The sequence below is a fragment of the Suricata suricatta genome, chromosome 12 (genome assembly GCF_006229205.1).
Source record: "Suricata suricatta isolate VVHF042 chromosome 12, meerkat_22Aug2017_6uvM2_HiC, whole genome shotgun sequence".
NCBI classification, from domain to species: Eukaryota; Metazoa; Chordata; class Mammalia; order Carnivora; family Herpestidae; genus Suricata; species Suricata suricatta.
The window spans coordinates 45,735,098-45,749,252 of record NC_043711.1 but is presented as its reverse complement, the minus strand read 5'-3'; the positions used below and the strand labels follow the sequence as shown (position 1 = coordinate 45,749,252).

General features: G+C 41.0%; 1 protein-coding gene across 1 annotated transcript in view; it reads right to left on the bottom strand.

The window, feature by feature from the left end:
- The window catches only part of SHQ1 (SHQ1, H/ACA ribonucleoprotein assembly factor), a 97,273-nt gene that overhangs the window by 35,813 nt on the left and 47,305 nt on the right, over positions 1-14,155 (bottom strand). The window contains exon 10 of the mRNA XM_029916013.1: positions 7,897-8,017. Within this exon, the coding sequence (XP_029771873.1) occupies positions 7,897-8,017 (121 nt within the window). The remainder of the gene's footprint in view (positions 1-7,896; positions 8,018-14,155) is intronic.

Genomic DNA, 14,155 nt, shown 5'->3' with positions numbered 1-14,155 from the left:
CTCTGTGCACCTATTAGTATTTCTCTGTTAAAGGAGGCTTATTGACTGTCCAGGGCCTGCCGTTTCAGGAGATATTCTCTTAATGATATCTCTCAGTTTCTCTTGTTGTGCCTGTGAGTATTTTATTTCCCTACTCTGCAATATTTGGGACTCGCCTTCTTGCACACTTTGGCTTGTTTCTTGGTGTAGTCCTATGAAGAAAAACAGACAATGTCCTGTACTGGACGAATTAGTCGTGAAATGCTTTATAATTTGTGTTTCCTAGCTAAGGATTGTTGATTACATATCGTACGATGCTGTCGCGATGCTGTTATTACCGTTGTTACTGAGAAAGAGAATGAAACAGTGGAACACTCTTCACCCCAAGACATGCTGCATTCCTTTCGGATCTTCAAACTTCTATTTTTTAATCAATAGATCATCATGATGCCCGCAGCACATATAGAAGTAAAAATAATAAATGACTTACATTTCCAAATTTCTAAAAATTCTCAAAATGTATCCTACTATTTTCAAGGTCTGGAGTCTTGACCACTGGAGTATTTGTATGTGCCAGCTCTCTCAGAGTCTCAGTGACACTTCAGTATCTTTCAATAGCATTTAAACTCTTGGAGAATCAAAATGTGCAAGAAACTACACCTTACTTATTCTGGAGTTCCAGTTCTTAGTAAAAACAAAACAAAACAAAACACGGCATCCTGGAATAGGAAAAACTATTAGGTAAAAATGAAGAAAGACCTAAATAAACTATGGACTTTATAATAACATACCAATAGCAGTTCATTAATCATGACAGATACACATACCAATGTAAGACGTCAAATCATAGGAGAACTGAGTGTAGGTTATCTGGGAAGTCTGTATCATGTCCACAAGTTTGCTAGAAATATAAAACTATTCTAAAATAAAATGTTTACCTTTTTAAAAAGTAGGATAAAAATTACTAATTAGGAAAACATAATAAGCGAAACAAAACCTTTAACATTCAGATATAGAATTCTTTTTCCAGTTTTCTCAATACACATAGTTACAGAGAGCATGTGTCTCTTTACAAAGAGTTATTTTAGCCTGAAATCTGTAGGAACATTCATAATCCTATGATTTATTGGCACATTTCTTGTAAGGGAAGCCTAATGAAGAGCACCAGTCCCCAGTGGGCACCGCTGAACTCTGGATGATAAGGTAAAGAACCAGTAAGTCAATCCTTTCTATATGAAACCCCACAGAAGGGATACAAGTGGATGAATATTGGCATGCGCTAATCTTTTCTTATGGAGATAAAACCCACTCCCATCCAGGATGAATTTGTGGATTTAATTAAAAATAAACAGCAGAACCAAAGAGCAACCTGACAGGCCGGAATAAGCACCTTACCAAGAATGATTTTGATTCAAGACAGGTTTAACTTGCTTGAAATTATGCACGACTGTTTCTTGAAATTTCTATAGGCTAATCATTAGCAGCTCATGGAACACTCAACGCTTTACCATTTATCACAGAAGTAACTTCCCAGACAAAAGTAAAACCACCGCGAGTGTCTCATTATTATGTGGTATGCCTGAATTTAACTGACCCCTGAAATCACCTTGAATACTGTGCGTTTATTATGACTATCAGTGACATGGATGACAGGAAAGGGTTAGGGTTCTTCCTCAGCTATGGCTCAGAACAGCATCATGGAATTACAGCAGTGTTCTCCTAAGGTGTCTGCAGGCCCCACGAGCATCCCTCCCCAGAAAGTCACTAACGACAAAGAGGGCCCGGCGTCATGCGTTTACTGCCTTGCGGAGCATCCCTGCCCCGTGCCCACTGTGGCCAAGACAGACCAGGAAAAGACACTGACTCGTGGATGGGCACATCATTCTGCCTCCCTTGGAATTACAAGCAAGGGGCTAGTAGTTCATCTCTAATGAACCTAGGTACACATGAACTCAGTGCAACAGCTGTGCTCCTCCATGTGCATCAAAGAGAAGGGTGGCAGTGCCCTCCAGGATGAAGCAACATGAGACCACATGTCACCAGAGAGTAAGCTGACTGCTGCATATTTTTATGACCTGAGATCACGAAGCCCAGCTGTACTCCCTGCGCCTGGGTTGCAGAAGATAACCTAGAGCCTCCTAATAAAGTTCCTATGTTTTACTGAGTGGGACTCTCTTGTGTAACCAAATGGAGAAATAGGGATTTCAAATCCAAAAACATCAGGACCCCAAGCTGTGAACTCTCTTATTCGCTAATAATGAAATACTGCGAGGAGAGATAAAACTGGTCTAAATGCAAAAAAGCCTCACATCCATTCTCACCCTTGCAACACACCACAGCTACAACCAGGAAATCTGTTCATCATGTTGCTTACATGTTTTACTCATCTACTCCTCTGCATGATGGCATTTTCTGAGCCTGGAATGTGTCCATTGCTGATTATTATTATATTCACATGTGTAATAATACTATGTGACTAGATACTGTTTTTTATGTTTTGCTATTAATTTCGATCCCTTCTTTGTCCAACTCTCTTCCATGTATCTTTTCCAGCTGTGATCCAAATGCTCCTGACTACTTCCTCGTGGATATTCCTTAGAGACCTCAAATCGACATTTCTACAACTCATTTTCCCTCCCTCTCTCTCCCTTTCCAACCTATACCCTCTCTCCACTATTATTTAATTTCAGCAAATAGGCCTCCAATGGCCCAGTTAACTGCCAAGTCAAAGACTGGATCTTCTCTTTGATGCTTCCCCTTCTCCCTCTCCCCTGACATCCCATCATTACGAAGCCCTGGCTCATCCGCCCCTCAAATTTGACCACCAGTCTCCCTCCCTGCTCACTCCTGGCTCACCCTATTTGCTGGCATCACCCACATCCAGAAGAGGCCTTCAGTCTTGAGTCGGAGCTCTGCCCCACTCACCCAGACACTGTATGGCTTAACCTCTTCAGTCGCTACCTACTCTCCCAGGACAAAGTCTAAGCATCTTCAAGTGGCCAAGGCTTCACAAGAACTCCTTGGCCTCATTTCTTTGCTCTCATGTATATACTGTGATCCATCTATACTGAGCTTCCGGGCTCTCTAGGAGAACCATATTTTTCTGTCCCTACAGTCTGAAATACTTTTCACCCCAGCTTCTCCATCTACATCTGACCAACTCTTACGCGTCTTTCAGCTCTCAGCTTCAACTGTTCCTTCCAGAAGCTGTTTCCTCTATCTTGAGGCTAAACACGTGGCTTCCTAAGTGCTTCCCCACTCAGCTGTATCAGACTACAGCACTGTGTTCCGCTGACATCTGTACTCCCCTCTAGAGAGCAGCTTGAAGACGGGGTGTCTCTCACTTGCCACAGTATCCCCATCACCCATCCAAGTGCCTAGCACATAGTAAGGCTCAATAACTAGTGGTTGAAAAAATAAGTAATTCTGCTTTCACACTGAATGTTAATGCTCTTGCTTGGCATGTGTGTTACTTCCATGCCCATGACTTTGGCAGTAAAACCAAGAACAAAAGAGAGCCACAGGTAAGAGACCAGTTCGCAGGAGCATAACCCTATCTCCTGCCAAAGCACATACACAGAGGAAGCAGGTGGAACAGTATAAAGCAATGATGAAATCCTAAGGTTTCTAGAATTTTATTTCAGTGCTAAAATGGCTTATGTTCATTTACAACTGAGGAAAGTGAGGTCTGGGATTTATCAAATGAGAAAGAATTATTCAGTGATAGGACAGTTCCCTTATAAAGCCTTTCTATATTAGCGTCCAAAGGGCCACAAAGATTAGGTGGGGCAAAGTATGCTAAAAAGCACTGAAAAAATAAATGCATCAAATGTATTAAGCAGAGTAAACTATCAGTTCAATGCAAAACGGTTCATTTCCTCAATGATATTTTTGTTCTTTTCCCCATAACCAACTACCTTAAAAAAATTATATTAGAAAGCAAAAGTGTGATTTAAGACCTTACTAACTCAAACTGAGAATAAAGACAGCCAAGATTTTAGATTTTAATTTTTTTTAAAGAAACAACCAAAAATTTTCCATGTAGCAACAACAAAATAATACCCTAGTTGGTCCCCTGTTTTAAAATACACCATGCCTCAAAACCATACAGCATCACATTTTCTTCTGCAGGCATACACTCCTTTTATAATGAGAAACAAATCATTTTTCTAAAAATGAGAAACAAATCATTTTTTTAAAAATGAGAAACAAATCATTTTTTAAAAAAATAGTATGCTATGGATATTATGTTGTAAAGGAAAATGATTTATAGGGTACTATTATAAAGATAAAACAAGTTACAAAATGATAGATGCAGCATTATTTACACTGGTTTAAAAATGCACTGGAAAATAATTAGAGGAAATACTAAAATACTAACACTGGCTGCATTAGATAAAGTGAGGAAAGTGACTTGCTGAAGTATTACCGCCAATGAAAGAAAGAACTGGAACATATTTTACAACTCATGCTTTCCTATCCAAATTATATAAGAGGATGTAAACTCTCAGAGGGTCAGAACTATTCCGGCTACTGACAAGTGAAGCCCACTGGGAAAGAAATCAGGGAAGGGCAAAATCCACTGACTGTAGCTGAAAAGGTCAATTTAAATAAGTAAGAAACAATGCATAGTTTATAAAGGGCTCTGCCTTTTTTTCTTTAATCATGACAAATCCTCATTTAACTGTCTGTACTAAGTACCATTCAATTCAATAAAAACACTGTGCTCCTAACGACTTTGACAGGCCCGAGAGGTGCTCATTCACAGGGACTTTAAATTTTTAGAAGGGGAGAGAGAAGCACTTCAATTACTACAAAATGAGGCAGGCATGAGATATGTCTATATGATCAAAACCAAGTGCTATGGGAACATCCATCCAGGAGGAAGACAAGTGAGTCATTAATTCCTCTTCCTATAGAAAATGCTCTCTAAATGGAGAACTTCTATCCCTTGGCGGTTTTTTCCCCACATGCCACAGGTACAGAAAAACTGGCTGCCTCGGTGGCATACCTGGGAAAACACGAAATCTAGATCCAGAAACTCTGACAGTATCACACACCTATCTCAGAGATGCTACATGAAGCAAATCACTTCCTCATGCTGCCCCCAGGGAGCATCTGAGGCAGTGACCACCATTCTCGAAACTTCCAATGATGCTTATGGTGACGGACGACAGGGAGGGTTCCTTTTCAGAAAAATAATTTGCAGACTTTAACCCAGAATGAGAACACCGGACCTTCAGTTTTGAAAATCTGCAAATATGCTCTACAGGACCCAGGTATCATGAGGGAAAAGAACTACACGGTATAAAGCAAAACGTAGGATTAACAGTTGTCCTAACTTCATTAACTGAATATAAGAATGACTTTGCAACCCAATTCCAACAAGTTTTTGCCAAAGTAGATGTCAGACTATAATAATGAAATGCCGTTCTTTGTGTTCATTAGAATTTAGCATTTGTCTGATATTTTAAACAAAATTTCAGTCTTTATAACCAAAAACATCAAATAAAAATTAAAGAACATACAGAACTATTTTAAGACATAAAAATAAGGTGCAAGATTTCACTGATAAACTATATGGGAAAGAAATAATCCAGAAGGTGAAAGGTGAGGAAGAAATAAGTTATGAAAATCATGAACATTCACAGCAGTATAACTGATTTAGAGCCAAAAGAACTCAGAGGAAAGATGACAATGGAAAGTTCAATTATGTTGTGCTTGAAAAATTAAGGATTAAAGCAGAAAAATAAATAAAAATCACATAAATGAACAAATGTGTTATTTTAAGGGAAAGAAAAAACAGCCGGACTCAACTAGAGTGAAAATGTAACACATAAAGTGAAAACAATACAGCCTCTTTGAGGTAACGAAAGTTATGGTCAAATTGGTAAAGTTGAAAAACCTTTTCCAAAGTAATCTGAGGAAGGGCAACAGGGTGGCTATCAGTTAAGCATCTGACTCTTGATTTTGGCTCAGGTCATGATCTCAAGGTTCATGGGTTCAAGCCTCCATGTCTGTCAATCTCTATGCTGTCACTGCAGAGCCTGCGTAGGATTCTCTGGCTGGCTAGCTACCTCTCTCTCTCTCTCTCTTTCTGTCTCACTCTCTGCCCCTCCAGTGCACTATCTCTCAAAATAAATTAATAAAAAAATTTTTTTAAAGTAATTTGAAGAGTTCCTGCTGGTTTCCCTCTCCTGTCTCATTTCCCAATACATTACCTCTTTGAAAACATAAGTATTATCATAACAATTATTAGGAATCTAAGAATTTCACTTCCTGCAACTTAAAACCAAGGGAAAAAGGATATTTTAAGCACAAGGAGGTGTGGTAATCCCCACACGGACATTAGGGCACACACCTTTCTACTTTAACGAAACATGATCTTCTCTCTAGCTAATAAGGAATGCCACAGAGAAAGGAGGCGCTCCTAGAAATGGGATCCTCACACAAACTGTAACGCTCATTACATGTTTATAAAATCCTCACCCTGAAGGGAACAAGAAAAACCAAAACCCATACAAACAGACTATTTCCATTTAATTTTATTATGAAAACAACAGGAAATGGCAGCAGGGTACTTGGTAAGCTCAATTAGCAGGAGGATGACACAGAGCGAGGACACGCCACAATGACCTCGGGGGTGAAAGACGCACGCAATTTTCTGTCTGGCGCCATCGAGCTTTCCACCCCGAACACCACCACCACCTGCTGTAGGGGATGAGGCGTCTCGCTGAGCAGACCGTCAGCTTTCCCCTCCCCCAGGTACTGCCTCAAGGTTTTCTTATTGCACTCAGCAACAGGACTGCTTCCCCCTGAACAGGGCCCAATAATAAATTCTATATAAAGGCTCACTCAAAATCGGCATTAAAGGCATACTAAAGCACTCACTTACCAATCACAGTGACAGTACAACTATCAGGACTATTCTCCTCCTAAGTCACGAGCGATACGGTGCCATCCTTCTCCGTCACCCCTCAGAAGCGTTCTCATCAAGGGCTCTATTTGTATGCTCTCAATTAACTGTCTCCTGCTACTCAAATGGACAATCTGGGTACGTCTGTTGAACTTCTTCACAAGGTAAAAGTTCACTGCCTTTTTATTTCTTTTTTAAGTTATTTATTTAAGAGAGAGAGAGCAAGGAGGAAAGGGACAGCGAGAGACAGAAGACAGAGGATCCGAAGTGGGCTCTGAGCTGATAGCAGTGAGCCCGGCGCGGGGCTCAAACTCCTGCACCATGAGATCACGGCCTGAGCCAAAGCCAAGAGCTGGACGCTTAACCAACTGAGCCACTGAGGCGCCCTAAAAGTTCACCACCTTTTTAAACTTAACGCTTTTTGAAAATTTTACATACCACGTGCAAGGACCCTACCTGTGAGTTCACAATGTGTGTTACCAAGAATCATGGCATGAAGCTTTGAAGGTTGTATTTTTATACTCTGAGTAATAGGCTCTAAGGGCCGGAGGCTCGCCAACAAGCGCACACCTCCCACTAGGACGACGGCTGAGGAGGCCGGTGTCTCATGGAGTGTGCACAGGTGCCCCCGCACATGTGCACACACACAGCCCACTGTGAGCACACCGCAGACACAAGTTCGCACACCCAAGTATGAAGTCTTGAGATTTCATACTGGACAGTCAATAGCACAGCCACAAACACACACAACTGTTTTCACACCTACTTTCTAGGCTATAACCATGTTTTCCAGTAAAATTTTCACCATTTGCACCTCCCTCAAAGCCAATTCACCAAGATCCCCATGCGGATCCGGTTACTTTTCAGAGCATTTGGTATCTAGATGGGGTGTTCTTTTTCATTACTACTTGCCTCCCACACTATTTCATTTTCTTCCTCCTGGCTCAGGAGGTATTCCAGAAAGGGGGGCATGTAAAATTCATAAGTAACTCAAAACTTACTTGGCTTTCTGAATCCACACACAGTAGTCTGAGATGTAGAGATCGTTCAGAATGTAAGCTGGGTCGTTCTCCTGAAAAATTCTGTGAACATCCAGCAGACATTTTAAAACTGCACTTTTACCTAAAGGAAAGTTTTAAAAACTCAAGTCATTCTTATGAAAAAACATTTGATTATCTTAAACTAAGAAATTCAGATATTGCAAGGTAACATATGTAGAGCAGTTAAGAAACTTAACCATGTTTCTAGAATATTTTTAACGTTCCTTTATTGCATAAAATCTTATCAGTACTATAAAGCCCAAAGCTCTTTATTTCCTTCATTACGAATTATTAGTATGGGCACCTGGGGGGCTCGTTGGTTGAGCGTCAGACTTCAATTCAGACCATGACCCCGCGGTGTGTGAGTTCAAGCCCCACACCGGGGTTTGTGCAGATGGCTCAGAGCCTGGAGCCTGCTTCAGATTCTGTGTCTCCTTCTCTCTTCACCTCCTCTACTCCTCTCTGCCTTTCTCTCTCAAAAATAAACAAACATTAAAAAGAAGAATTATGAGTAATCCGTATACTCTATTTCTAGAGCAGATTAATAGTGGTTACCATAAAAACACTATGAAACACAACTAGATACAAAGAAAGTTCTCCAAACTAAATGCATATTTAAATGCACCACAGTTTTAACTATAAAACTTTCTTCTAATTCAAGCTTTCACAACACCATGAAAATTTATATTCTGGTTTTTAAGCTTCTTTATTATGTCAACCTTTTTTGTCAAGGAGTTATCTAGGACTAACTTAAATTTTTTCACCTGAAAGAACTGAGGAAAATTCAGGCTGAAAACTAAAATATACAGCACTCATTCAAAAAATAAGCTCACAAAATCTCTTAGAAAAAAGCCATCAAGTACTAAAATCTTGTTCAATCTAATTACTTCCTCCTGGTTGTTGAACGAACCTAATTTTAACGCCAACGAAAGCCTCCAGAAAGAACCTGTGACAACTCAACAACAATCCCCTAGGTGTCTAAACTTCATGACATTCCCTGAAATGTATTAACTATAAGGCAAATTACTAAATCTATAGTAGCACCACTTCCTTTGATCAGTAAAATACAGCATTTTCAGTTTAACAGTTCCATTTGTATCTTTACAGTCCTGAAACATTAAAATACTGTCTATTGATTTCCTGAAGATATTGGATGTGCCTTCATCGACATTTCCCAGTTGACTTTTAGACAGGATAAAAGAATCATGAGCTACATAATGACATCTCAAGGTGCCAAAACTGCTGCCACTAAAATTTTAACACAATTAACACTAGAAAATATGTTTCAAAGAATGTTTTATTAGAGATTTTATTTAGGGATTAGTCCCTAATACCTAGAACAGAACTCTGTAGCAGCAGATTGTCAATTTCAGTATCTTAAGAATGAAGGAGCACCTGGGTGGCTCAGTCGATTAAGCATTATGACTTCAGCTCAGGTCATGATCTAACGGCTCATGGGTTTAAGCCCTGCATCAGGCTCTGTGCTGACAGCTCAGAGCCTGGAGCCTGCTTCGGATTCTGTGTCTCCCTCTCTCTCTCTGCCCCTCCCATCTCTGTCTCTCTCTCTCTTAAAATTAAATAAGCATTAAAAAAAAAAACCAAGAATGAATGAAGAATGAATGACACAATTCTCGCCTGCCTTACACCCTTGCAATTCCTCTCCTCACAGAGCACCATACGCCAGGCTGAGGATTCTTCCAGGATATGTGCTGGTAACTGCCCTTCGCCACTCTCTGTGCAACTCTCCTCATCTGTACTCAACATCTCACGCCTGGATCATATGTCTTCCTCCTCCGCCCTCGCATTCCAGACTCTATCCTTCTAGACCTCTGCCACACTTTTTAATGCACTGCTTTCCTCAAGTCCCCTCCCTATCAATGCTTTCAAAGCCCTGTGCTCACCTGGCTCCCACATGTACCGTGCCTTTTCTAATCCACTCCACCTAATGACATCTTAGCCTGCCTTCACATCTTAGCGTTAAGACTGCACCCTTCAGGGAGCCTGGGCTCACTGCCTAGTCTTCAGAGCTCTTTACTGAACCTTGCAAAGGAGCGTGGAAAGGAAAGAGCTGATCCTCCACACAATGCCCCCTGCTCATTTCACAGGAGCAGAACCTGAGGCACAAGGTTGGTAAGATACTCACAGGATCCAAATTCCGAACTCACTGGCTGGTGGCTAGCCACCGCGCTACACCACCCACACATTTGTGGCCCGTTCCGTCTACAGCACGTTTATTACTCAGGAGTTGAAGACTACGTTCAAAGCAGGAGCCATGGCTTTTTCAAAAATTTTAACTATGTGGCTTCCTCACATGCATATGGGAAGAATGCCAATAAAAACCCCATTGCTCAATTGGGTAAGAGAAACAAATACTTTGAAGGCCTAAAACTACATTTGGTTAAGTCGCAGACAGAACTGTGATATATCAGAGCGCCCCAGATTAACTGTATCAGATGACTCATGTGGCTCCCCCCGCGGCAGGCCTATTTTCACTATCTGCCTATGTAAGGCTGTAGGCAGAGTCTGATGACAGGAAGCATGAAATAAAATCAAAACTCACAGAAGTGATGAAACCAAGTTAGCCACATTAACCCAAGAGGGAAAAAAATAAGGGAGAACTAACTAAAGTGTAAGAATGTTTTTCTAATATTCATTTATTTGAGAGAATGAGAGGGGGAAGGAGAGAACTCGAGGAGGGGAAGGGCAGAGAGAGAGAGAGAGAGAGAGAGAGAGAGAGAGAGAGAATCTTAAGCAGGCTTCAAACTCAGTGCAGAGCCTAATGCAGGGTTTGATCCCACAAACCGAGATGGTGACCTGAGCTGAAATCAAGAGTTGGAAGCTTAACTGAATGAGGCACCCAAGCATCCCTAAAGTCTAAGAATTTCTCAAACAGTTTTAACTGTCACAGAGAAGAAAATGTCAGGGCAAGCATACGTCAATTTCTTATTTTCTTGCTCTCTTGTTTATAGGGGCGGGGTCCAGGGAGGAGGAGTTTACTTTTATTACTACCATCCGAAAGTTTTAAAAGTTAACCATAGATCTTTACCAAACACACACAAATAAACAAAAATCAGAAACAAAAAAGCATTTACTTGAAACTTACAAAAGCCCTTCTAGAGTCTGACAGAAAACTATCAAGCTGATTAACAGAAAATGCAGGATTTGAAGGGTGGGGGAAAAAACGCAGGAAAGCTCCTGGGTGGGTCAGTTGGTTAAGAGTCTGACTCTTGGGGCGCCTGGGTAGCTCAGTTGATTAAGTGTCCGGCTTCGGCTCAGGCCATGATCTCACAGTTTGAGTTCAAGCCCTGCATCAGCTCTGTGCTGACAGCTCAGAGCCTGAAGCCTGCTTTGGATTCTGTGTCATCTTCTCTCTCTGCCCCTCCCCCACTTGTGTTCTGTCTCTATCTCTCAAAAATAAATAAATGTAAAAAAAAGTCTGACTCTTGATTTCGGCTCAAGTCATGATTTCATGGTTTGTGAGGTGGAGCCCCACATCAGCCTCTGTGCTGACAGCGCAGAGCCTTAAGATTCTCTCTCTCCCCCTTTCTGTTTCTTCCCTACCTGTGCACTCGCTCTCTCTCACTCTCTCTCTCAAAATAGATAAAATAAAAAAAAAAAAAAAAAAAAGAAAATGCAGGATTTGGAGCAAGACCTCACAGTAAACAATTCAGCGAGTGAAGAAAAACAGGAAATGCACTGGCTTGAAGGATGGTGTGAAACGGAGGAGAAACGAGACGTCAAATGGGGTAGATTCAGGAAACAAGAAAAGAACATTGGGCTGGAGCAGAGGGTTCAAGCAGGGACAGGGGAGAGCAAGCAGGTGAGTTGAGAAGAAGTCAGAGTGTGACCAGATACAGTGAGACAGGTGACCTAAGGATGAGGTGTGAAGGCCTAAACACAGCTGTCCAAGGAAAAGACAACTGACTCCAAGGATTTTTCAGTAAAAAGGGTATGGAAGTAAGGTCACGTGTTTAATGAAAATCCATATCAACCCTTACCCTAATGAAATTCTATGGCTTCTGTCAGCAGACATGCTGAAAGTAATGTAGTCCCCTTGCTAAGGGCCGTGGGCAAATGCATATCTTTATGATCACAGAAGAATATATGAAATGCCAAAAAGAATCTGTTTTTTAATGTAAAGAGAAGTTACGCTGTATTTGCATGTTTTAATCCCTACTTTCAGGAGAAAAAAAAACCAAATACACATAGAAAAAAAACCCTTAAACATATATACACTCAAATAATATCAAAGTTTGTCTCTACATTCACTGAACACGCCTCCAGGCCTGCTGGGTGCCCACCACCCCTCTACATGAGAGATCACAGCTTTTCTTCGCTGCACTTGCCCCTATTTTCAAGCTTCTCCATAATAAACATTTATTTGTTTAACAAAAAGTTAGACACACTCAGCTACACATCCAGCCCTTGAAATACTGCCAAAGAATGCTGAAAATTTTTAATTCATATTTAAATTTTCTTTAAATTGTAGTTTTAAACCACCGAGAAGCAACATTTAGATCAGGTAATTTCTACAAAATCACAGCAAGGCGGTTTTGAAAAGGCAGGTTGTGCGCTCCCGGAAAGCTGTGTTGTCACTGCATGTCTCATTCAAAGTACTTAAACAGTGCACTGTGTCACCAAAAAGGTAAAAGAGAACTCGGCTAGGGGCAGGTGACAATCTAGAACAATAAGTACTTTTAAGTCATCCTCTCCCCAACAATGGGTATTGTCCCCCCCAAGGTCATACTGGATCTCCTTTGTTCCCACTAAATCACCACAGACCACAGCCACACAGCCAAGAGACTGCGGAAGCTCAGCTCGCAGGCTTTTCCCCGTCTCTTTTGTACTGACTGCTCCTTCTCTCAGGTTGTCAACCACTTATCTAACAGCTATCAGCAAAGAAAAAAGCTGGCCTTGCTCCAAGCTGTGACAGGATCAGTGGCCAGAAGCCTTCTGGGACTCCAAGTACCTGGCTCCTTTATCCAGCTGTGGGCTCATCACATAGCATACAGGTATAAATAACAAACTACTCAGCCCTCAATCTGAGAACATTTTTTCTGCCAAGAGGCCCTGGGGAAAAGTGACCGTCTTCAGCTGGGTCTTGGCCCGGCCCAAAGCAGGAAAAGAGAAGGTGCCTCGCATAGGAACCACGGTAACTGTTTTCATTACAGCAGTGCACTAACAGGCCTCTCCAAGATGTCCTGTCTCCAAAGAGGTAGGGACTCTCCAGATGGACCTGGTATTTCCTCATGGCAGCCATAACCACGGAAGAAAGGCTTCTGGGACCAAGATCTCGTGTTCATTTGCAAAGGCAGTTTAAAATCAGTATCCTGGTATTACAAATGACAAGGGCCGTGAACGTTTTACCTCGGGAAAAATGCACAGTAACAACACATAAATAAAGACAACATAAAGAAAACAGGGATGCAGGTGCACAGTAAACAGCATTTAACACACTGTCTGGCTACTCCTTCTCCAGCTTTCCTTTGAAGAGAAGGTAAACTAAGAGCAGTGTCTTCCTTTTCTGGAGAGACGTGGCATTTTGGGTTAACAGATCTTAAAAGACAAGACTGGACTATTCTAAACTAGAATACACTGGCTATTTGCAGTCTTCTTATTAACAGATCTGGTTTGGCAATAATGTGTACTCACAGACCAGCTCCTGGTTAGAAGCACTTAAAAGATGACTCGCATCTCTTAGAGATGATCAGAATAGTGGGGTTTGTGTGTGTGTGTGTGTGTGTGTGTGTGTGTGCTGGCTGAAAGCTGAAAGCCAGCAAAAAAGAAAAATAGTAAAAATTGCTAACTCTATACAGTAAGAGAGAAATCTCTTTTCAGCTACTGATACATTATAGCTGTTACAGGCTGAGGTTTTCTGAATATCTAATTCTACCCTTTAAAGTTTTGAGCTACACAAGACAAGAGGCCACGAAGAGTAAAGGAAAAAGAGGTGGTTATTGGGAATACTTGAAGGGAAACACTGCTTGGTACTGATTTATAAAATCATCTAGAAATAAAAGCCAACACGGCTATCATCTTAAAATGCACAACTTAGTAGATATCAGTTAGATTGCTGGGATTTTGATAAGACCACATTATCAGGAGGGACAACTTATGAATTACTTCTAACATTAATTTTCATAGATTATTAACCATAAAAAGGGATGATAGGGTAATTGTATCAAATTTATCAAAATTAAGAGAATCAAAGTGCAGTAAT